Below are 21,212 nucleotides of genomic sequence, written 5' to 3'. Positions count from 1 at the left end.
TGAGGAAGAGGGATAGATTTGAGAAATAGTTAGGGAGCAGTATTGGCAGGACTTGACTAGTGATTGGAGGAAGGAGGGGAGGACAGGGTTCAGTTTGATTCCTAGGCATGGTAGCTAGTGATGCTCATAATAGCAGTAGGGAATGCAGAAGTAGACCTGTGATGAGAGAAGATAAATGCAGAGTTAAGGAAGTTGAGTTTGGACATCCACGCTGAAATGCCCATCAGGCCCTTAAATACATGTCTGGAAGGCCGGGCATCAGGTATGGGTAAAATTTTAAGTCCATGAAACCTCCCAGGAAGGGAGTATGGAACAAGGCTACCACTGTACTGCAGACAAAACACAGGGCAACATTATTTAAATACAGATGAGAGACAAGCCGAAAGGAATAGGAGAATCATGAGAGTGCCACCTTCGAAGCCTGTTTCTATACATCACGTGGGAACTTTTAGTTACCCCAAATTGCATGCATGTATAGAAGTTTCCATGATTTTGAAGACAATAACGATGATAAGGCTCTTTCTCCTGTTGCCAGTGGAATTTATCCTTTTGATTACAGAACCTAGTTTCAGGATGCTTAATCTTAAGTGTATACTTGGGGCAAGATGCATTATTCCTTAATAACAATCTAGGAAGTTTCTTTCTAATGCCATGTGTTTCATTGCTTGCTAGATTTTTAAAACATCATACCTTGAGCCGCCACCAGATGGATATGAGAATGTTACAGATATTGTACCGCCGTATAATGCTTTCTCAGCCCAAGGCACGCCAGAGGTAAAATAAAAGACATTTTCTTATTCAACTCTTTAAAACTTCTTTTGTTATATAAAACCTATGTGGAGGACTAAACCGAAGAGATTAGGAGGACCATGCATGCTGATCCTTGAGGTTCAGTGCTATTCACACACTGCCTAAAAAAAAAAAGAACAACAGAAAAAGAAAGAAAATAAATAACACAAAAATGCGACCCTGATGGACCAAATGCCACTTTTTTGAAATAAATGCTGAATATGCCTTTAATTCAGTAAGAGCAATAGATGTTTTTACAAGTTTTTTTCTTTGTTCATAGCCTGACTTTGCTACAGAATTATAGGTGTGATTTTATAGATCAGACTGTAGACATTTTAAGATGAACTCCATAGTTGGAAATTAAACATAGCTGGCATTTTAAAATGATTTTTATTTAATCCTACTTCCCAGGACTCAGTGTATGCTGGTAGTTTCTTAAAGTAGGATCCATGGTTTAAAATGTTTTACGTATTGTCATTTTTTAAAAACTTTTGAGTATATTGAAATATTTTCTATTTCTATAGAATTAGCATGGACCTATCTATTGAGCCCAAGCAGGAAAGACAGCATTTGATGATGCAGTGTTGTGGAGCAAACTTATTCTTCGGTTTTCTCTTTAATTTTAGCAGTGGTATGTATTGTTTTTCTTTCTTGTTTCTCCTGCAGGGAGATCTTGTATATGTAAACTACGCTCGTACTGAAGATTTTTTCAAACTAGAAAGAGAAATGGGCATCAACTGCACGGGAAAGATTGTTATTGCCAGATATGGGAAGATCTTCAGAGGAAATAAAGTATGTGTGGTTTGTTTTCCTAGAGTCCTCGAGGCCCTAGAGTGAAGAAGATAAGATATATTCTGTAGATGTAAATGAACATCTTATATTGTTTCCAAAATTGCTTTATAAATATATATATATATATATATATATACACATATATATATAGCTATTTCCATGGTTGCACAGAAAATCCTGTTTTATGTATGTGTGTGTGTGTATATATATATATATATGCAAGCTATTTCCATGGTTGCACAGAAAACGCTGTTTTTATGTTATCTCATATATCTAGAAAGGGAAATTATTTTCAATAATTTTATTACCAAAGGAATATTTGCTTTTTGCCCTCTTTTTAAAAAATGTGTTTATTGCTTTTCAAGCAGAAGAGAGAGAAATATCAATGCATCAACATTGATTGGCTGCATCCTGCATGCCCCCTACTGGGACTTGAGGCTGCAACTTGGGCATGTTCCCAGACTGGGAATTGAACTGGAGACCGCTTGGTGCATGGGTCGATGCACAACTACTGAGCCCCACTGGCCATGCAATATTTGCTCTTTTATTTAATTGAAGGACACTTATATGATTTTTTTTAAAAAAAGCTTTCCCTGGTCAGTTTGGCTCAGTGTTTAGAGCATCGGCTGGCAGACTGAAGGGTCTCAGGTTCAATTCCTAGTCAAGGGCAGGTACCACCCTTGAGGGTTTGTTCTCCAACCCTGGTTGAGGCGCATGAAGGAGGCAACCAATCTATGTGTCTCTGTCACATCAATGTTTCTCTCTCCCCAACCCCCTCCTTTCCACTCTGTCTGAAAATTAATGGAAAAAAAATATCCTTGGGTGAGGATTAAGAAAAACAACAACAAAAAATCCCCCAAAGCGCTCCTGTATTACCCAACTTCATTGCCCAGCCATAATTTTAACAGCTCTTTCCAGACCTAATTCTGTGAAATATGAATATAAATACATGCCTCTATAATGATTTTTTTACATATGTAATTTTTTAACAAAGAGGGCATCAGACACTATACATTGTATAACTTTATTTTTTCCCTCAGCAATTACTTGTGGGTATTCTTCCATGGTAAGTGTATGGGACTCTACATCCATATAGCCATCATTCTGCTTTCGTCTGGACTTCTATTCCCTAAGCCTTTTACTGTGAGCAAGTTGCTTCACCTTTCTGTTCCAGTGTTTCCTCATGTATGAAATGGAAACGCTAACACTAGTATCTGACTCCTAGAATCCTTGTTAGGATTAAATGACTTGGTGTAGGAAAGCACGTCAGATAGTGAATCACACTTAGTAATTTCTATGTAACTGTTTATCAAGCAAATTTATCATTATTTTAGATGACTACATAATATTTCACAGAATTGATAGCAACTTATTTGACTATTTCTCTGTTGACAGATGCTTGGCGTCTTAAATTTGTTAGTATTACAAATAATTCCATTGTGAACATGTATTTGAACATGTGTATGAAGATATTTTTGTAGTATTGATTCCTAGAAGTTGAATGGCTGATTCATATGGTATATTGTTTAAAAAGTTTGATATGCACTATCAGATTACCCTTCAGAAAAGTTGTAACAGATTGTGCTCTCTCTAACATTATATATGAGTGCTTCCTGAACGTTTTAGTAGATCAAAACTGATGGTTATCTATCTTTTGCTACAACACTTTGGTAAAGAATAATTTAGTATCTTATACGGTATATTCTCTTATTCGTGGTCAGTTTGGATAATTAGGAAAACATTTACAGAAACACCGTGGCCAATTTTTAAACAATTTGACTATTCTGCATATAATTTTAAATTAGTTTAGTTCTACACATATTGGGAGTGGTTATTCCATGATGTGCCAGATTTTGGAGGGTGGATAGTTCTTAAAAACACCCTATGTGCCAGTATTCTCTTATATATGGAATGGAAATGCTAATAACAACACTAACCTCTTAGAATGCTAACCCAGGGGAGAAAAGATATTTAAAAGATCTTAAAATACTTTCATCCATCCTAAAATAGAAATATGTACAAAGTATAGAAGTATGAAGAGAGGAGGCATTAATTTTAACTTTTCCTTTATTATTTATTTATTTATTTATGCATTTATTTATTTATTTATTTATTTATTTTTATGTTGAGTTTAGAGAGAGAGGAAGGGAGAGAGACAGGAAGGGAAGGAGAGAGAGAGAGAGAGAGAGAGAGAGAGAGAGAGAGAGAGAGATTAGTTGTCCCACTTATTTATGCATCTATTGGTTCTTTCTTGTTGTATGTGCCCTGACTGGAGTTCAAAACCGAGTCCTTGGCATGTTGGGCCAATGCTTTAACCAACTGAGCTACCCAGCCAGGGCAGGAAACATTAATTTTTCAGTTTTAGGAACAGAAGGAATGTTTCCCAGAAGTGATAACTGATTTGGAGTTGTGTAGAATAAATGAGAGTTGCTAGGTCTACCGAGACATGATATTCAAGGCAAAGGCAACTAAATGAGTAACAGCATGATGAAAAGCAGTGTTTGAATTTGCTTGCATTATTAAGGTGATTTCCGCTTAGGGGAACAAGCCAATCATTTGCCATTTCTTCGTCATGGACTGCACGTTGCCCCTGCAGGTTAACAATGCCATGTTGGCAGGAGCCATAGGCATCATCTTGTACTCAGATCCGGCCGACTACTCTGCCCCTGAGGTACAGCCGTATCCCGAAGGATGGAACCTTCCTGGAACTGCAGCCCAGAGAGGGAACGTGTTAAACTTGAATGGCGCTGGTGACCCGCTCACTCCAGGCTACCCAGCTAAAGGTAAGGAGTGAGCCTGTCATGGTCTACCCGTTGCTGCAAAAATAGTACTTGCCCTTAGAAGGCATAGAAGCAGGCATCTACAGAACAACATTAAAGCTGTGTGTAATAATAATTTGGATTGCTCTTGCTAGGAATTCAGACATTTCCCTTGTATTATTTTAGTTTTAAATTTTCATGAGGTGTGGACATGGAGAAAGGAAGGTCAGTTCAGTTCTCTCCCTACTTTTCGTAAAGAGGAGGTTCAGAAACACAGATCCTCAAATCCAAACTAGGATGTAGGGTTTCAGAATTGCCTAGTGATTTTATGCTTCTCTAGATCATACATTTTTATTTTTAAAAATACCAATGAGACTTTTTTTGTGGTATTTAATATGTGAAGTGTGAAAAGTTTTGACATCTATGTAACCATCTCCACAATCAAATTAATGAATGTATTTATAACCCAAAAGTTTCCTCGCATTTCTTTTTTTATAAATATATTTTCGTTGATTTCAGAGAGGAAAGGAGAGGGAGAAAGAGAGATAGAATCATTGATTGCTGCCTCCTGTACGTCCCACAGTGGGGAATCGAGCCCGAAACTTGGGCATGTGCCCTGACCTCCTGGAAACATTAGTTCAACGTTTAACCACTGAGCAACACCGGCCAGACTCCTCTCATCTCTTTGTAATGGCTCATTCTCAACCCTTCCTGCCCACCCCCCACTAACCCTTACACAACCACTGATCTGATTCCTGTCAGCATACTTATTTTGAGGTCCATGTTGTTGATATGTGTCAATAATTCATTCCATTTTTGCTGAGTAGTATTCCATTAAATAGATATACTAGTTTGTTTATTCATTTACTTGTTGATTAAAATTTGGATTGTTTGCAGTTTGGGGCTATCCTATATAATAAAAGCCTAATATGCAAATGGTCCCCACAACTGGGAGTTCAACCACTTGCTATAATGTGCGCTGACCACCAGGGGGCGGTGAGGAACATGGCAGGCATCTGCAACACTCTGCGATCTCTCAGCAGCTACCTGGGGGTGGGGTGACAGGGACAGAGGTGCGGTGAGAATGCGGGGTGTCCACCAAGCTCGCTCCCACTCCCCCTGCTACCCTCCCTGGGACACCAGGGCTTGCGCACCAGGGAAGCCCTCGTGCGCAGGTGCCAGGCGCCCAGGAGGAGCCCACCCTCCACCCACGCGGCCTCTTCCAGGTGAGCCGGGCCACAGCCGCTGGGACCGCAGGGGCCGGGCATAGTGTTGGGTGGCCCAGAGGCCCACGCTGCACCCCGGCCCATGGCGTCCAGTCACGTTCACCACATCTCCACGTGGGGACTCGGGCACTGTGACTTAGGCGGAGGAGAGCATGCGGGGGCCCAGGTGCTGCCCAGGGCCCAGAGGTCAGCTGGGACCTGCCCTTCCATGCCAGATGCTCACACTTTGATAGCCAGCCAGGCCTAAGGACGGCCCCAGAGGCCCACGCTGCACCCCGGCCCATGGCGTCCAGTCACGTTCACCACATCTCCACGTGGGGACTCGGGCACTGTGACTTAGGCGGAGGAGAGCATGCGGGGGCCCAGGTGCTGCCCAGGGCCCAGAGGTCAGCTGGGACCTGCCCTTCCATGCCAGATGCTCACACTTTGATAGCCAGCCAGGCCTAAGGACGGCATCCATGCATGAATTTCGTGCACCAGGCCTCTAGTAATACATAAAGCTGCTCTAAAGAGTTGTATACAAGCCTCTTTGTATGCATGCTTTCATCTCTTGAGTAAATACATAGGGATGGAATGGCTGGGTAATGTGATAGAGGTATATTGAGCATTTAAAGAAACTTTTAAATTGTTTTCCAAAGTGGTTGCACCGTTTTATATTCCAGCAGCAGCGTATGAGTGCTCCAGTTGCCACCTCTGTACCAACACATAGTATCATCAATCTTTTAACATTATATTCTAACGAGGCCCAATGCAAGAATAGGCCCTCCTTCCCCTGGCTGCCAGCACCGATTTCCGTCCGGCACCCAGGATCTGGGCTGCTATGTTTCAGTTGGGCCCTCCTTCCCCTGGCTGCCAGCACCGGTTTCCGTCCGGCACCCAGGACCTGGTCTGCTACGTTCCAGCTGCTGCCAGGCATCCGAGACTGGAAGGCATCCGGGACCTGGGCTGGTTTGCTCCAGCCACTGCCACCACCCACCGTGGACATGCTCCAAGCCACGCCACGCAGCTGCTCGGAGCACGCCCCCACCCCTGTTGTGTGTGTGTCTGCTGGGACTAGGGGCAGCACGCAGTCCCCCCCCACCCATCTGCGTGCGCAGTTCCTCCTGAGCATTCGTGATGCAGCCTCCTTGAGCCAGTCATGATGCCTGGCTAATTTGCATATTACCTGTTTATATAGATAGATAGAAATGTGAGTTCTCCAAGTTGCATTTCTTTTTCAAAGTTTTTCTGACTGTTCCAGGTCAGATCCATTTGAATTTTATAACCAGTTTTCACAAAAAAGCCTCCTGGGAAGTTGAAAGACATTGAATTAAATCTATAGATCAGTTTGAGGAGAATTGATATTTTTTTAAAATTTGAATTTTCAGATCCCTGAACATGGTACAATTCTCCATTTATTTAGGTATTCTTTAATTTCTGTCAGCATGTTTAAAGTTTCACTTTACTAGTACATCATATATATATATATTTATCTGCACATTTACCCATAAGCATTTTATAGTTTTGTTATCTTTAAATTACATTTTAAATTTCAGTTTCCAGCTGTATTGCTGGTACATAGAAATACTATTATATTTTTAGAACAAATACATTAACATTGTATCCTGCAAACATGTTCAACTCACCAATAGAGTTTTTGTAGATTTCATTAGAGTTTTGACATAGATAATCATGTCACCTGCAAATAAAAACATTTTGTTTCCAATCTGGATGCCTTGTATTTCTTTTTATTGCCTTAATAGAGGCCTGATACACAAAATTCGTGCAAGGGGCTCAGCCCTGGCAGCCCCAGCTTTGTCCAGAAGGTTGTCTGGAAGGTTGTTCAGCCGTCAGGCCATCTGGTCTAATTAGCATATTACGCTTTTATTAGTATAGATTACACTGGCTAGTACCTCTAGTACTTAATTGAAAAAATTTATTACAACAGATATCCTTGCCTTGTTCCTGCCTTAAGAAGTCTTTCTCTGTTATGTGTGATACCATCCTGTTTTTTTTCAATGTTAATGAAACCTTTCCATCCTTGTTGGTCACATTGCATTATCCTTTTATATATTGATATATTCCTGGATTTGTGCTGAAATTTTGTTAAAATATCAGTCTGTAGTCCTCAAGGAGGGATATCAGCTTATAGCTTCATTTTCTTGTAATATCTCGGTCCTCATTTTGTTGTCATTAATGTTGTCCTCATGGAATGAGTTGGTGACTAGCTCATATTCTTCTTTTTAATGCAAGAGTTTATAAGAATGGAATTGATTTTGTCAATGAATGTTTGGTAGAATTCCCCATAGATCCATCAGGCCTGACGTTTTATTTGTAGAAATGCTTTTAACTACAAATTCAATTTCTTTAATATATATGGCTATTTAGGTTATCTATTTATTCTTGAGTGAGCTTTGATAGTTTTGTGTCTTCAAGGATTTTTTGTCCATTTCATCTAAGTTACTGAATTTATGGGCATAGAGTTGTTTATAATATTCTTATTTTTTTTGTTTGCAGGTACTAAAGTGATATTCTCTTTATTCCTGATATGAGCAATTAAGTACTTTTCTTTTTTTCCTGATCCATCTTGCTAAAGATTTATCAGTTTTATTGATCTTCTCAAAGGACTATCTTTGAGTTTTATTGATAACCTCTATCATTTTTCTGTTTCTTGTTTCTTATATTTTGTGCACTTTCTGTCCTATTGCTGATTTTTAATTTATTTTGTTTTCTAGTTTCTTAAGGTAGAATCTGATGTCATTTGTTTGAAACCTTTTTTAAAAATAGGTGTTTCAGTCAGTGTTATAAAATTCTATTTTGGTGGACAAAGTCCCAAGGAGGTTTTTAAGCCTGATAATATGTTTCAATCTTTCTTTAATGAGAATATTATATTTGAATAAGATATTTACCACTATTCCCAAGATCTCTTGAATTCCCTTTAAATTTTTTATAGTTATTTCTAGTTTCAGAATATGGACACATTTTCTAGATTTCTGGTTAACTGAAGCTTCTCCAAGGATTCAGGATATCCTTGAGAAAATAAAATATGCTTGTAAAATTCAGGAGAATTGTGTGAAATATCAAAACAAGTTTGGGAATCTGCAATACCTATAATTGATTTTTAAATTAGAATGTAAATGGTTTAATTTCTTACTGTTGAATTAAATAGATCATATTAGTTAGAACAATCATTGCTTTGGGCAGAACTTTAATCCTATATAATAAAAGGGTAATATTGCAAGTTGACCCTAATAGCAGAATGACCAGGAATGACGGGGTTGCTATGATGCACACACCAGGGGGCAAACGCTCAATGCAGGAGCAGTCCCCTAGTGGTCAGAGCGCTTCCTCAGGGGGAGCTCCACTCAGCCAGAAGCTGGCTCATGGCTGGCCAGTGCAGTGGCAGTGGCAGGAGCCTCTCCCGCCTCTGCGGCAGCGCTAAGGATATCTAACAGGTTAGGCCCGTGCCCTGGGGGAGCAGGCCTAAGCCAGCAGGTGGACATCCCCTGAGGGGTCCCAGACTGCGAGAGGGTGCAGGCCAGGCTGAGGGACCCTCCAAGTGCACGGATTTTTGTGCACCGGGCCTTGTTTGAATATAATGTCAAATGTATAGTAAATCTGCAATAGTAACAAATATTTTTATACCCCTGGCTCAGATTCTTCAATTGTTTTCATTTTATGCAATTTATTTTTCAGAGTACACCTTTAGATTGGATGTTGAAGAAGGAGTGGGAATACCCAAAATCCCTGTACATCCCATTGGATATAATGATGCAGAAATATTATTACGGTAGTTTTCTTGTTGGATATGAGATCAAGAGTTTGCAGTAATGTGTTCATTTGATATTCTAAAATTAATGTAACCTAATTATGTTAAAAGTATCAGATCAAAATAGCTTCTGAAGTAGAATAAGAGAGCGCACCTTTTCCCCTACCCCCATAAATGCGGTCAGTTTAGTGCCTAAGAAAACATTACTCTTTTGCTACAAATGAGTCTCAAAAGCAAAACTATGCCCAAAGATAAAAATACTGACTTGATATTTTTGAAGCAGTTGGATTTTCTTAAATATTCATTTGATATTTGTACTTGACCTGCATTTTAAAAATATATTGCCCACCACTTGGCTATGTGAACTTGGACCATTTACTCAATCTTTCTCGATTCAGTTCCTTTATCTGTAAAATGAGGACAGAAATAGTTCCTCCCTGATAGGATTATTATAAGAAGTAGAAAAGATCATGCATGTAAAGTATCTAAAATATGGTAAACATTATATTAATGTTTGCTGCTATTATATGTATTCTATAATTGATGTTCCTTTCCTTTTCAAATCGCCTTATATATTTTTAAAAGCCTGTATCAATAACATTTAATAGTTGCTTTATGAATACCTACTACATGTGTGGCCTCTCTATAAATTAATTTCTTCTTAGCACAGTCATGTATTTCATATTTTTAGGATTTCTTGGACCTAATGCATCCCTACATAAATATAGTCAAAAGGAGGCCACAGATTTCCTTTTCCCCTATATATTTTTCCTTAGCTCTTATCACTAACACATGAAATGTTTTGCTTATGTGTCTCGGTTATGACTCTCCTTAGAATGTCAGCTCCACAAGGGAAGGGAGTTTGGACAGTACCTGGCACTTAGTAAATGCTCAATAAGTATCTGTCAAGTGTATGAATGAGTATCTCGTTATCACACTTCATGATTTTTTTCTCAGAAATGGTGATGCTCAGTCTTTTTCTGTGTTTCATTTTCTCCCGGCAGCCACATGGGGGGAACCGCTTCACCAGATGACAGCTGGAAAGGAAGTCTTAATGTGGATTACAATGTCGGGCCGGGCTTCACAGGGCGCGATTCTTTCAGGTAATTTCACTGTACTTTAGTAGCTTGGAAAAGCATTCTGTGTTTAATGGGAAAATGTCAAGAAAACTGTTCTACCAGGTATATTTTGCTTATCTTCTTTTCCTCATTTTTTTTAAATAATGAATAACTGATCATTTTATATCACTTAAGAAATATGTACAGAATCATGTATCAAATTTCTTCCACTAGTGGAAGAAATTTATTTCATAAGGTCTCAAAAATTGAGACTTTTGTGTTATAGGTTCACTATTTTAACTTTCCTTTTCACTTAAAGTTTTAAAACCATTTCCCTATCACTTTTAAAATGTTACACGTATGAAACACAAGGCTAACTTAAGGGAGAGGAGTGAAAGAGAAAGGAGGCAATATTACTGATCACTTACTGGGTGAGTTAAGTGAATCAAATGGGCAAGCACATAATTATTGTGGAGCTCAATACACTTATTTTAATTATTATTAACAGATTACAGCACTGTTGTACAGAGGAGTGATAAGAGGACGTGTTCACTGAGCTTAATTTTACAGAAAGAGTTTATTTTCTACTGAATCGAGACAGGCAGGAACTGCCAGTGAGAGAGATCAGCTTGAACAGAGTAGTGGAACAGCATGGCACGGTCAGATGTGAAGGAGTCTGATTTGCCTGAAATGCAGAGAAAAGGCCATGTCACAGTGATAAACTAGGGAAGATAAAGCTGTTTTTATTAAAGCAAGATCATTAATCAGTCTTGTTTGCTAAGAATTTACATTAACAGTGTGAATTCTTAGACTTTTTTAGTTTCTGTGATTTTTTATTTATTTATTGATTTTAAAGAAAGGAGGGGGAAAAGAAACATCAATTTGTTTTTTCATTTATTTATGCTTAATTGGTTGCTTCTTTTATGTGCATTGACTGGGGATTGACCCCGTAACCTTGGCGTATTGGGACAACGCTCTAACCAAGTGAGCCACCAAGCCAGGGCTAATTATTTTTATTTCAGAACTTTCAAAATATTAGAAGTTCAATTTCCTTATTTTATAGACAGTTTAGAATTTTTTACATAAGTGCTTATTCATCTCTCTAACTCAATCTGAACAGAGTTCCTTTGATATAAGAGATTTTATTATTAATTTATTAATGTCCTCCAGATGTAAGAGAACATACACAATGAAAGATAAAGGCCTTTTTAATTTATAAACAGAAACAGGCACAGAGAAAGCAGAAAAGATGTTGAGTTATTTCTATTTTTAGTCACAATTCAAGGGAAAACTCAAAAACAAAAATTCCCTGGTCAACATATCAAAAGGCTGACCTTCTTCAACATGGGCACAGAAGTGTTAATTGATTTGAGCTCAAAATGGACAAAAACACAAAGAAAATTACTAAAAAACACATTTGCTGTCAGATCTCAACTCCAAAGAGATCTTGATTATCTAATAATCCATTTACAGAGATTACCAAATGACAGGACATGAAATCAAATTCCTAGCCACAGCTGCCACTGGGGAATAATTTATGTGCCAGAAACAAACTAGAAACAACCAAAAAAAATCAGCAGAAAAAAATTTATAGGTAGGTATGGTCAGTCAGCGAAATTAGAGCTCTATTGCTATTTGAATTTACTTCGGAGAGCCAAAGACGTGTCTGGGTTGAAGCCGCCCATACCTGGTCTTCCAGGTGAATTCATTGTGCATCACATTGGGATCCAAAATGATAAACTGATTTTTTTTGAAAAAGTAAAACCACAATTCTTACACAAATATGAAATGAACATGTGTCCAAAATTGAATGTAATTAATAAGGGAACTTGAAAGGAGTTAAAACTGATTCAAAGGAGAATTCGAAGTTCATACCAAAACATCAGCTCATCAGGATGCTGAAAGGAGTGTACGTAACAGCAGGAAAACAGATTTCGTTCACAGTGGGGAGGGGAAGCCAGTTAAAGCTCACCACGGAGATTGTGCATTTCAGTGGATGTGGGCTATCTGCATTACAGTCATGTTTCTGTAAGTTAATTTCTGCCTCTACAGAGCTGTAAAATTGTCTAAGGACAATCATAGAGGCAACTCTGATGGATGAACTAAGGTCTTATTTTTTCCTTACAGGAGTGTATTTATTTAAAAAAAGTATTTTTTAAAATATTTTTTTTATTGATTTCAAAGAGGAAGAGGGAGAGATAGAAACATCAATGATGAGAGAGTATCACTGATTGGCTGCCTCCTGCACGGCCCCCACTAGGGTCCAAGCAGCAACCCAGGCATATTCCCTGACCAGGAATCAAACCATGACCTCCTGGTTTATAGGTTGATGCTCAGCCAGGGAACCATGCCGGCCGCAAATTTCACAAATATTTACTGAGCGTTTTCTATACCCCACGCGCCATTCTGGGTACTGGGAATTCAGCAGTAAATAAAACAGGCAAAAATTCCTGCTCTATGGAGCCTACATTCGAGAGTTCAGTTGATTTAGAACGTGATGAGTTTGAAGTGATAAACAGGAACAGCATGTGGGTATTTAGGCATTTGGAGTCAGTGGTACTAAACATTAGAAAGACATAAAAATTAAAGATGTGGATGAGCTCCTTTGAGAATCTGAGCAGATAGCCTCTGTTCATGTTCATTAAAATAAATTTTTCTAATTAAAAATAACAGGTTTTTTTCTCATTCCTCACTGTTGACTTTCTTTAAATTCATTTAGAGACATAATATCAATGAATTTGGGTTTCTAACTAATAGATTTTAGGCTCATATGTTTAGAAACACGTTGAAACATGTTTCTGCTCCCCCCCCCCCGCTATTTTAAAAATATATTTTATTGATTTCAGAGGGGGAGGGATAGAAACATGATAAGAATCATTGATTGGCTGCCTTCTGCACGCCCCCTACTGGGGATGGAGCCCACAACCAGGGCATGTGCATTTGATCTGGAATCAATCCTGGGACCCTTCAGTCAGCAGGCTAATGCTCTATCCACTGAGCCAAAACAGCTAGGGCTTTGCTATTCATTTTTATCAGCAGCAAAAATAAGTCTTTTACTTGATGTCTTAAAATGAAAAAAACAAAAACACAAAAAAGAAAACAACCGTTGATTAGTTTTCCCCAAAAGCATTTTAGTTGAAATATTGCACATAAATTAAATATGCAATCAGAAGCGCAATATACTTTTGAAGGGAAAAAAACTGAATCTGCACTTAACAATTTATAGGTTTTGACAGCTTGTTAGTTCTTCCATTAAAAAATGAACCACAAATTAGAAACTGCTGGGATCCCCACTCCCCCCACCCTGCACCCCTCTATAGGTAAATTTTGTTCCCTTGTGAAAAAGGCTCCGCATTTTCCCATGTCGTTTTTTTTCCCATGTCGTTTTTGATCCATGAAATGTGAATGTATTTTCCCTTGAATTCTAATTAAGTTTATTATAATTCATGAATAAATATTTAAAAGATTTCCCCAAATCAGAATCAACAGTGATCGCCTGGGAGTTTCATTGTATGGTTGTCTTGTACATATTAATAGGCACTTCCCCAATTTCCATTTAATCATAGAGTTTGTCATGCTTCTTACTGGCAGCACTGAGCCAGCTCTGTAACTGATACACTACTTCAATAATCTTGAAGAAAACTATTAAAGAGCAGAAATTAATCTAAATACAAAGACACGTGTAAGACTTACTTGTCCTTAAATACATAATGGCTGTATTCCTTCTGTTTGTAATTAAGTAGCCTATACTTAACATTTTAGAATGAATATCCCAAACATTTTGAATAATAGACTACTTTGAATTTTAATTAAATATCAATATAGTTATAGGGAGGAAGAATATAAAATATTGAGTTTTTAGAATCTTACTGTAAGGTGCATGCGTAAGTAGTTGGGAATAAAATGTCATGATGTCTGCAATTTGGAAATGGTTCAGCAATATTAACCATTATTTAATTTAGGTGGTGGCTATATGGCAATTCATTGAACTATTATAAGTATAGAGTTTTCTGTACTTCTGATACGTTTCATAATTAAATGCTGAAAGAAAGCTTTTAGAGATAATGCTCTATGTGAAGTAATTTATTCCTTTTGAAATTCTAGGAAGGTTAAAATGCATGTTCATAATAACAATAAAATTACAAGGATTTACAACGTAATCGGAACTATCAGAGGATCTGTGGAACCCGGTGAGTCTGAGAATTTTTAAAAGCACTTTGTTTTTACAAACATTAAGAGTGAGAGAAGATCATTTTACTCAACATTTGATGTTTTCTTTGGCTGATATAAAACAACTACATTTGAAAAAACATTTGTACTAATCTAAAATAAGACTCTCCCTTGTAGCATGAATGTTTTCCTATGAAGGAAACTCAAGCAAGAGGAAATTTAATTTAAAAAACACGTCAATTACAACTATTTATAATGCATTCGAAGTTGTAGTTCTTTTGAACACATTCTTTTCCAGACAGGTATGTTATTCTGGGAGGTCATCGGGACTCCTGGGTGTTTGGAGGTATCGACCCAACCACTGGCACTGCTGCTTTACAAGAAATTGCTCAGAGTTTTGGAAAACTGATGAGTAGAGGTAAGTGATGTTTCTTTGGTGGGTGAGGACACAAGGTGGGTGACGCACCGCTTCTCCTTCCTTCTAGGCAGGTGTGCCTAACTGTGTGTGTTAACAATGATTACAGGATGGAGACCTCGGAGAACTATCATTTTCGCCAGCTGGGATGCAGAAGAATTTGGACTTCTGGGATCCACAGAATGGGCTGAGGTAAACAAGTTCTTATTTTCTTGGTCAACCAGGAACAAGTATCTGTGCCTCAGGATTTCCACAAATAGATTCCACTGCCTAATATGGTTTTAGTCTGGAGAAAGTCGAAAGTCTCAAGAGAACTTAAGAACTAGAGTTTGTTTTTACTTTCACATCAGTCTGGCAAGACAGAATAATCTCTTAAAATCTCTTAAGTTCAGAAAATAGTCAAAACTAGTGAGCTGTTTCTGACAAGTGAATTGACTTACCTAAAAACTCGTACAGATCGCTAGAGTAACTTTTCAAGTGTTTGATGTTTCCTTGGAATTCTTCTAAGAAAACAAGAGGTTCTATTAAGATGTCTTGACTTTGATTATAATTTCACATGTATAGACTCCATATAAAATTGCAACCATATGTATATTTTACTGTTCACAGAAGTGCCAGATTGTTGACTATGTGGTATTTTGTACATAGCATTACTTCAGTTAACTGCCTTACTTTAGAATTTCTGAGATTTATTTTTTCTTCAGATATGATTTCCATTTGTGACTGGCGCTTAATGCTTTATCCTTTAGTGTCTCCCCTAGGCTGCCTTCTTTCATCTTTTCCCCTTAGCCTCTCTGTCAAGTAACTAAGTTCTTAAATGTACAAGGTAAGCTCACAATTCTTATAAAGGCATGTGCACTACATAAGCACTTACTCTCCCTCTACTTTCCTCTGTGTATCTTTTGTAAGTCCAGATTTCATAGGGTTGTTTGAAACATGTCAAACATTTCTTGACATTGGCTCTAGTTCTTAAAATGCTTTCCTCCTGACTCACTTTCTCTTTAAAATAATATGGATCAAGTCAGTATGGGGGTCAAATCACACACACAGTTACCGGTCTATCACGTATCCTTTTGACTCATTTTTATATCACAAAGTTTTATTATTACATTGCTTTTACAAACATGCTTTTTGAAAGTTGACTATTTTGATTAATCAAATTTTATTAAGGTCATTTACATTTAGAAATATGTAATTTCATGTGGATGTATGTATACATAAATACATCTCTATAATTTTAGCAGCTTAAAATAAAGATCAAAGAAATCTGATATAAAATACTATGCTTTGCATTCATTTAAATACTTGGTGAAAAGATAATTTCAACAGTTTCTAGTTTTGTACCATATTTTTCATCATATTCAACAGCATACTTTATTTAATTAAAAAATCTTCCTTATTTCTAATTTAACTGTTATAATGGAAATTCCAACCCTATATTTACCCATAGCAGAGGTAACTATCGTGTGGCCTGTGTGGGCAGTGCAGAGAAGTGGCAGTCCTCATTTGTGCCATAACCTCTCACAGCTTTAAATGTTTTTTATTATAATAAGTTCTTATAAGTAAGGCAGTGAGAGAGCAGTAAAGGGTGCTCTCGCATATTCCCATGTGTGTGACATTCATCTTCTCTACATAATCTTTCTTGGGGGGTGTGGAGAGGGAGAAAGTCAGAAACAGTCTTGTGTTTGTCCTAAAGGTCCTTCCTTTTCTCCCTCTAGTTTTGTTCTGCCTTCCTCTTTCTCTTTCTCTTTTTGTTCATATTTTCTAAGTATCTTTAAAAAATAAATGAAATTTTCTATTTTCCAATTTTTTTGTACTTCCTTATTTTTCACTTAAAATGATACATTTGGGTATCCATTATTAGTGGATCTCAAACTTCAGTGCATGTAAGGATTGCCAGGGCACCTTTTGGAAAATACAGATTGCCAGGCCTTGCTTTCAGCAATTCTTAGGTCTGGGGTGGGGCCCAGAATCTGGGAGCCTCGCCCCTTCATATTCTGTCTGGTTTAGGGAATCAAAGAACCACACTTTGAAAGTACCTTTTCTCTGGGTCTGCCTCTATTGCTGTAAATAAATATCTACAGCAGCATAATCTTTTTCTTACTTGTTTTAATTTCATTTATGTTGTTGTCAACCCACCAGTTATCAGCATTTTTTAGAAATTATGGTCGAAGGCACAGGTATTTGATTCATAAAGCATTTGCAGACTACTTTTATACCCGTTTATTTTGTCTCCACTCCCACAATTATAATACTATGAATTAAGTAACAACTTTGCTTCAATTTCAGGAGAATGCAAAAACACTCCAGGAGAGAAGCATCGCTTATGTAAACTCAGATTCATCGATTGAAGGTACATTTAATGTATAACTAAGCTATCAAGCCTAATTTCTTTAGAATATTTACCATTTGGATTCCTGTTTAAAACTCCGGTATTAACTACGTCCTTTCTGTAGAGGTATTAAAAGAATTTGGCTAAAATATTTCAGAAGTGGTTTACAGAATATTTCACACAGAAATACTTTCTGGTCCTAGCTGGTTTGGCTCATTGGCTAGAGCAGGGGTGGGCAAACTTTTTGACTCGAGGGCCGCAATGGGTTCTTAAACTGGACCGGAGGGCCGGAGCAAAAGCATGGATGGAGTGTTTGTGTGAACTAATATAAGTTCAAAGTAAACATCATTACATAAAAGGGTACGGTCTTTTTTTTTTTTAGTTTTATTCATTTCAAACGGGCCGGATCTGGCCCGCGGGCTGTAGTTTGCCCACGGCTGGGCTAGAGCATTGGCCCACAGACTGAAGGGTCGTGGGTTGGCTCTGGTCAAGGGCATGTACATTGGTTGCAGGTTCTGCCCCAGCTCTGGTCGGGGCGCATGTGGGAGGCAACCCAATCAATGTGCCCTTCTCACATTGAGTTTCTCTGTCTCTATCCCTCTCTTCCACTCTCTCTAGACATGCTATTGTCTAATGTCTTGCTATATACTAATTGAATGAATGCTGTAGCCTTACCATTATATTTTTTTCCCCACTAAACACCCTCTAAGAGACACTGCATTAATGATCCTTACGACATGGGAGCTGCTGTCCTGGCCACCAAAGTCCACTTACACCTTCTGTGAAGAGTGCACTGCAGTCTCTCTTGCTCCTGAAGAACTATTTCCAGCCTAATTTTTTTATTGGTTTTTAGAAAGAAGGGGAGCATGAGAGAGAGATCAATTTGCTGTTCCACTTACTTATTAATTCATTGGTTGATTTTTGTGCCCTGCCTGGGGATTGAACCCACAACCTTGGCATATCAGGACAATGCTCTAATCAACCATCTTGCCATGGCTCCACTCTATTTTTAATTCCCAGGGAGTGATCCCATTGAAATTTGTTATATGGTTATAATTAGGAAATAAAGTTAAAATTAAATATAGATTGGAATTTCATTGGAAAGTATTAAAATACTCTGCTTTATTTTCCAGGCAATTATACGCTCAGAGTTGACTGTACACCCCTTCTTTACCAATTGGTGTATAAACTGACCAAAGAGGTATACAAGTAGATGTCTTATGTTTTCTGATGAATGGAACAGCGAATACGTTTTTTTCTTAACTAGCTGTACTTATTTTTAAACTGGTGACAGACATAGCTGATTTGTGTAAATAAGTCAGAACAAAGATCTCTAATACACGATGTGACATTACAATATGACAGCATTGCTAGTGTCTCTGTTCTAATAAGTTTGTATTGTGTCCGCTGAGCTGGAATGGAAAAGCCTTGGTTCAGAGATTGCCGTGGCTGCTCATTCATTCAACAGATATTTATTGAGTGGTTACTAGTTACCAGGTCCCATAAAATAAATTATAGCAGCAACAATGATAAAATGACAAGGTCACTGAATCCAAATACTTTGTAATCTAGAGAGGATACAGACCCATAAATGAGGAATTAGTTCCCTGGAATATTGGATACTCTATACCAGGGGTCCTCAAACTTGTTAAACAGGGGGCCAGTTCACTGTCCCTCAGACTGTTGGAGGGCCGGGCTATAGTTTAAAAAAAAGAACTATGAACAAATTCCTATGTACACTGCACATATTTTGAAGTAAAAAAACAAAACGGGAACAAATACAATATTTGTATTTGCATGTGGCCCGCGGGCCGTGTTTGAGGACCCCTGCTCTATACAATGAGGAACAGTTATGGAAGAGAACCAAGTCCCAGGGTAGCTGGGGAAGTTGGGAAGCATCAGGGGATGTTTACAGAATAATTAATGCTTAGGCTGTAGAACGGAAGGATGTGAAGGTGAGGGAGAAGGCGTAAGGACAGGACATAGATCTCTCAAAAGATGTGGATGAAAGAATGTACTTCCTGACCCGGAGGTAGCTCAGTATGACCTAAGCACAAAGTACGTTGTGGGAAGATGGTGAGAAACGGAGCATGATAAATCTACCAAAACTCAGTAGAAAAAGGGCTCTTTTATTCTCCTGTAAGCAGATGATTACAAGCTTATCAATCTCTAATGTGTGTTATAAGGTAAGGTGGCGGGGAGGCTGAGCTTCCCCCACCCCCATTTTAAAATATATATATTTCCTGATTTTGGAGAGGGAGGGGGAGAAACATATTCCTGCACGCCCCTTACTGGGGATCGAGCACACAACCTGGGCCTTGACCAGGAACAGAATCATGATTTCCTGGTTCACAGGTCGAGGCTCAACCTGAGAGACAGAGATGACTTGATTCCAGACAATGGAGCATTTTGCAGGGAAACTGACCCAAGCAGATTGTAGGAACTGGAGCAGGTCCTCAGCTATTGCTAATTGGCAGGAGCTGAGTAGATCCCAGGCAGTTGTCTGGAAATGAGCCGAACTTCCTGCAGCACGCTAGCAGGGAGGGGATGCGGCTGTGCAGTAACTCGGCTGTATGCTGAAGACCTCCTATGGGGTGATGAGGGAATAACCAACTCTGTATAAAGGCCAGGGAAGACAGTGGAGATGATTAAGTTGAGATGGGCACCATCCTCCCCATTTCTACAGGTAAGAAAATTAGGGTTTAAAGCAAGACACCAAAGGTGTCTGAGCTACGTAGGGTCTGCCTTTGGTCCATTTTTGAACAAAGCAGTTACAAATGAACAAACTTCAACCAATATGTGTGATAGGTAATATGGATCTAAAATAGAGATGGTTAGATGTTAGATTCCACAAACACATTTTTCCAACACATGCCCCTGCTTTTTCTGAGAGTAGAGAAAGAAAAGCAAAGTGTAAGTTTGTAAGTATTCTTTTAATGAGGGTAATAAAAATGTTTATGTATACACAGAGGCTCTTAATATTCCCAAATAGAAATCTGAGATTATGTAGACCTATCAAATCCCAGCTTTTAAAATATAATCAGACTTTCTAAAATAACAGTCCTCTCACCCACCACCAGGGTTGGTGACAAAACTAAGGTTTATAGTGACAGTTTCAAGCTCAGCTTCATAACCTAGATCTGTTGCCCGAGGACTCTTTGCAATTTTTCCCAGACAAAAACAATTTACCCTAAAGTAAATATTTAATTCCCTCCCCCAGTACTTCCTACTTAGGAATTTAAATTGCCAAATGCCATTTATTAAAAATACGAACCTCTATGTAAAAATTTACTAAAATAAGCAGGAAACTTTATTCTAGTTATTAGGCAAAATTACCAATAGGCAGGGGTCATAAACAAGAATTTGGGCTGGATATTTTTCTTCCTATCTCCAAAAGCATATTTTTCTACATCAGCATACATATAGTTACAAGTTGATGTTAACATGTGGTTTTATGTTGGCATAAATTTAGTTGCTTCTAATTCCCAGTATTTCTTTCCAGATCGCCAGCCCCGATGATGGTTTTCAGGGTAAATCTCTTTATGAAAGCTGGTTGGAAAAGGACCCTTCCTCTGAAAATACAAACCTTCCTAGGTAAGTTACTTGTTTGTATATTTTCTACCACAGGATAGATTATGAATTCCCCTTTGCCCTTGTTTTCCCCAGGCATGCAATGCGCGGGTGCCTCACCAACAATCTGAGTCAAGACAATCCTACAGGGTTCCTCTGTGCAGCCTTTGATGTGCTGATCAGCCGGAACAGCCAAGTCTTTTAACCCACAGTAGAGCAGCGATCTAGTTTCACAAGATTTTAGTCAAGATTAGTTTGCTCCATTATTAAGCATTATTTTGCATTCTTATACAAAATTTCATTTAGACATGTATTGAATACTTAACAATGTAACTTCAAATGATAAAGATGAA

At 38.3% G+C, this 21,212-nt stretch overlaps 1 protein-coding gene across 2 annotated transcripts in view; it reads left to right on the top strand.

Moving 5' to 3' along the window:
- NAALAD2 (N-acetylated alpha-linked acidic dipeptidase 2) overlaps positions 1-21,212 on the top strand; it is a 40,506-nt gene that overhangs the window by 8,246 nt on the left and 11,048 nt on the right. For both annotated transcript variants that reach the window (XM_006776268.2, XM_015572129.1), the window contains 11 exons: positions 673-774; positions 1,456-1,581; positions 4,178-4,364; positions 9,242-9,335; positions 10,319-10,417; positions 14,477-14,562; positions 14,841-14,960; positions 15,067-15,149; positions 17,247-17,310; positions 18,423-18,490; positions 20,792-20,883. In XM_006776268.2, the coding sequence (XP_006776331.1) occupies positions 673-774; positions 1,456-1,581; positions 4,178-4,364; positions 9,242-9,335; positions 10,319-10,417; positions 14,477-14,562; positions 14,841-14,960; positions 15,067-15,149; positions 17,247-17,310; positions 18,423-18,490; positions 20,792-20,883 (1,121 nt within the window). The remainder of the gene's footprint in view (positions 1-672; positions 775-1,455; positions 1,582-4,177; positions 4,365-9,241; positions 9,336-10,318; positions 10,418-14,476; positions 14,563-14,840; positions 14,961-15,066; positions 15,150-17,246; positions 17,311-18,422; positions 18,491-20,791; positions 20,884-21,212) is intronic.

The sequence above is a fragment of the Myotis davidii genome, unplaced genomic scaffold (genome assembly GCF_000327345.1).
Source record: "Myotis davidii unplaced genomic scaffold, ASM32734v1 scaffold3069, whole genome shotgun sequence".
NCBI classification, from domain to species: domain Eukaryota; kingdom Metazoa; phylum Chordata; class Mammalia; order Chiroptera; family Vespertilionidae; genus Myotis; species Myotis davidii.
The sequence above is the reverse complement of the archived record's forward strand: the minus strand, read 5'-3'. Positions and strand labels throughout refer to the sequence as shown.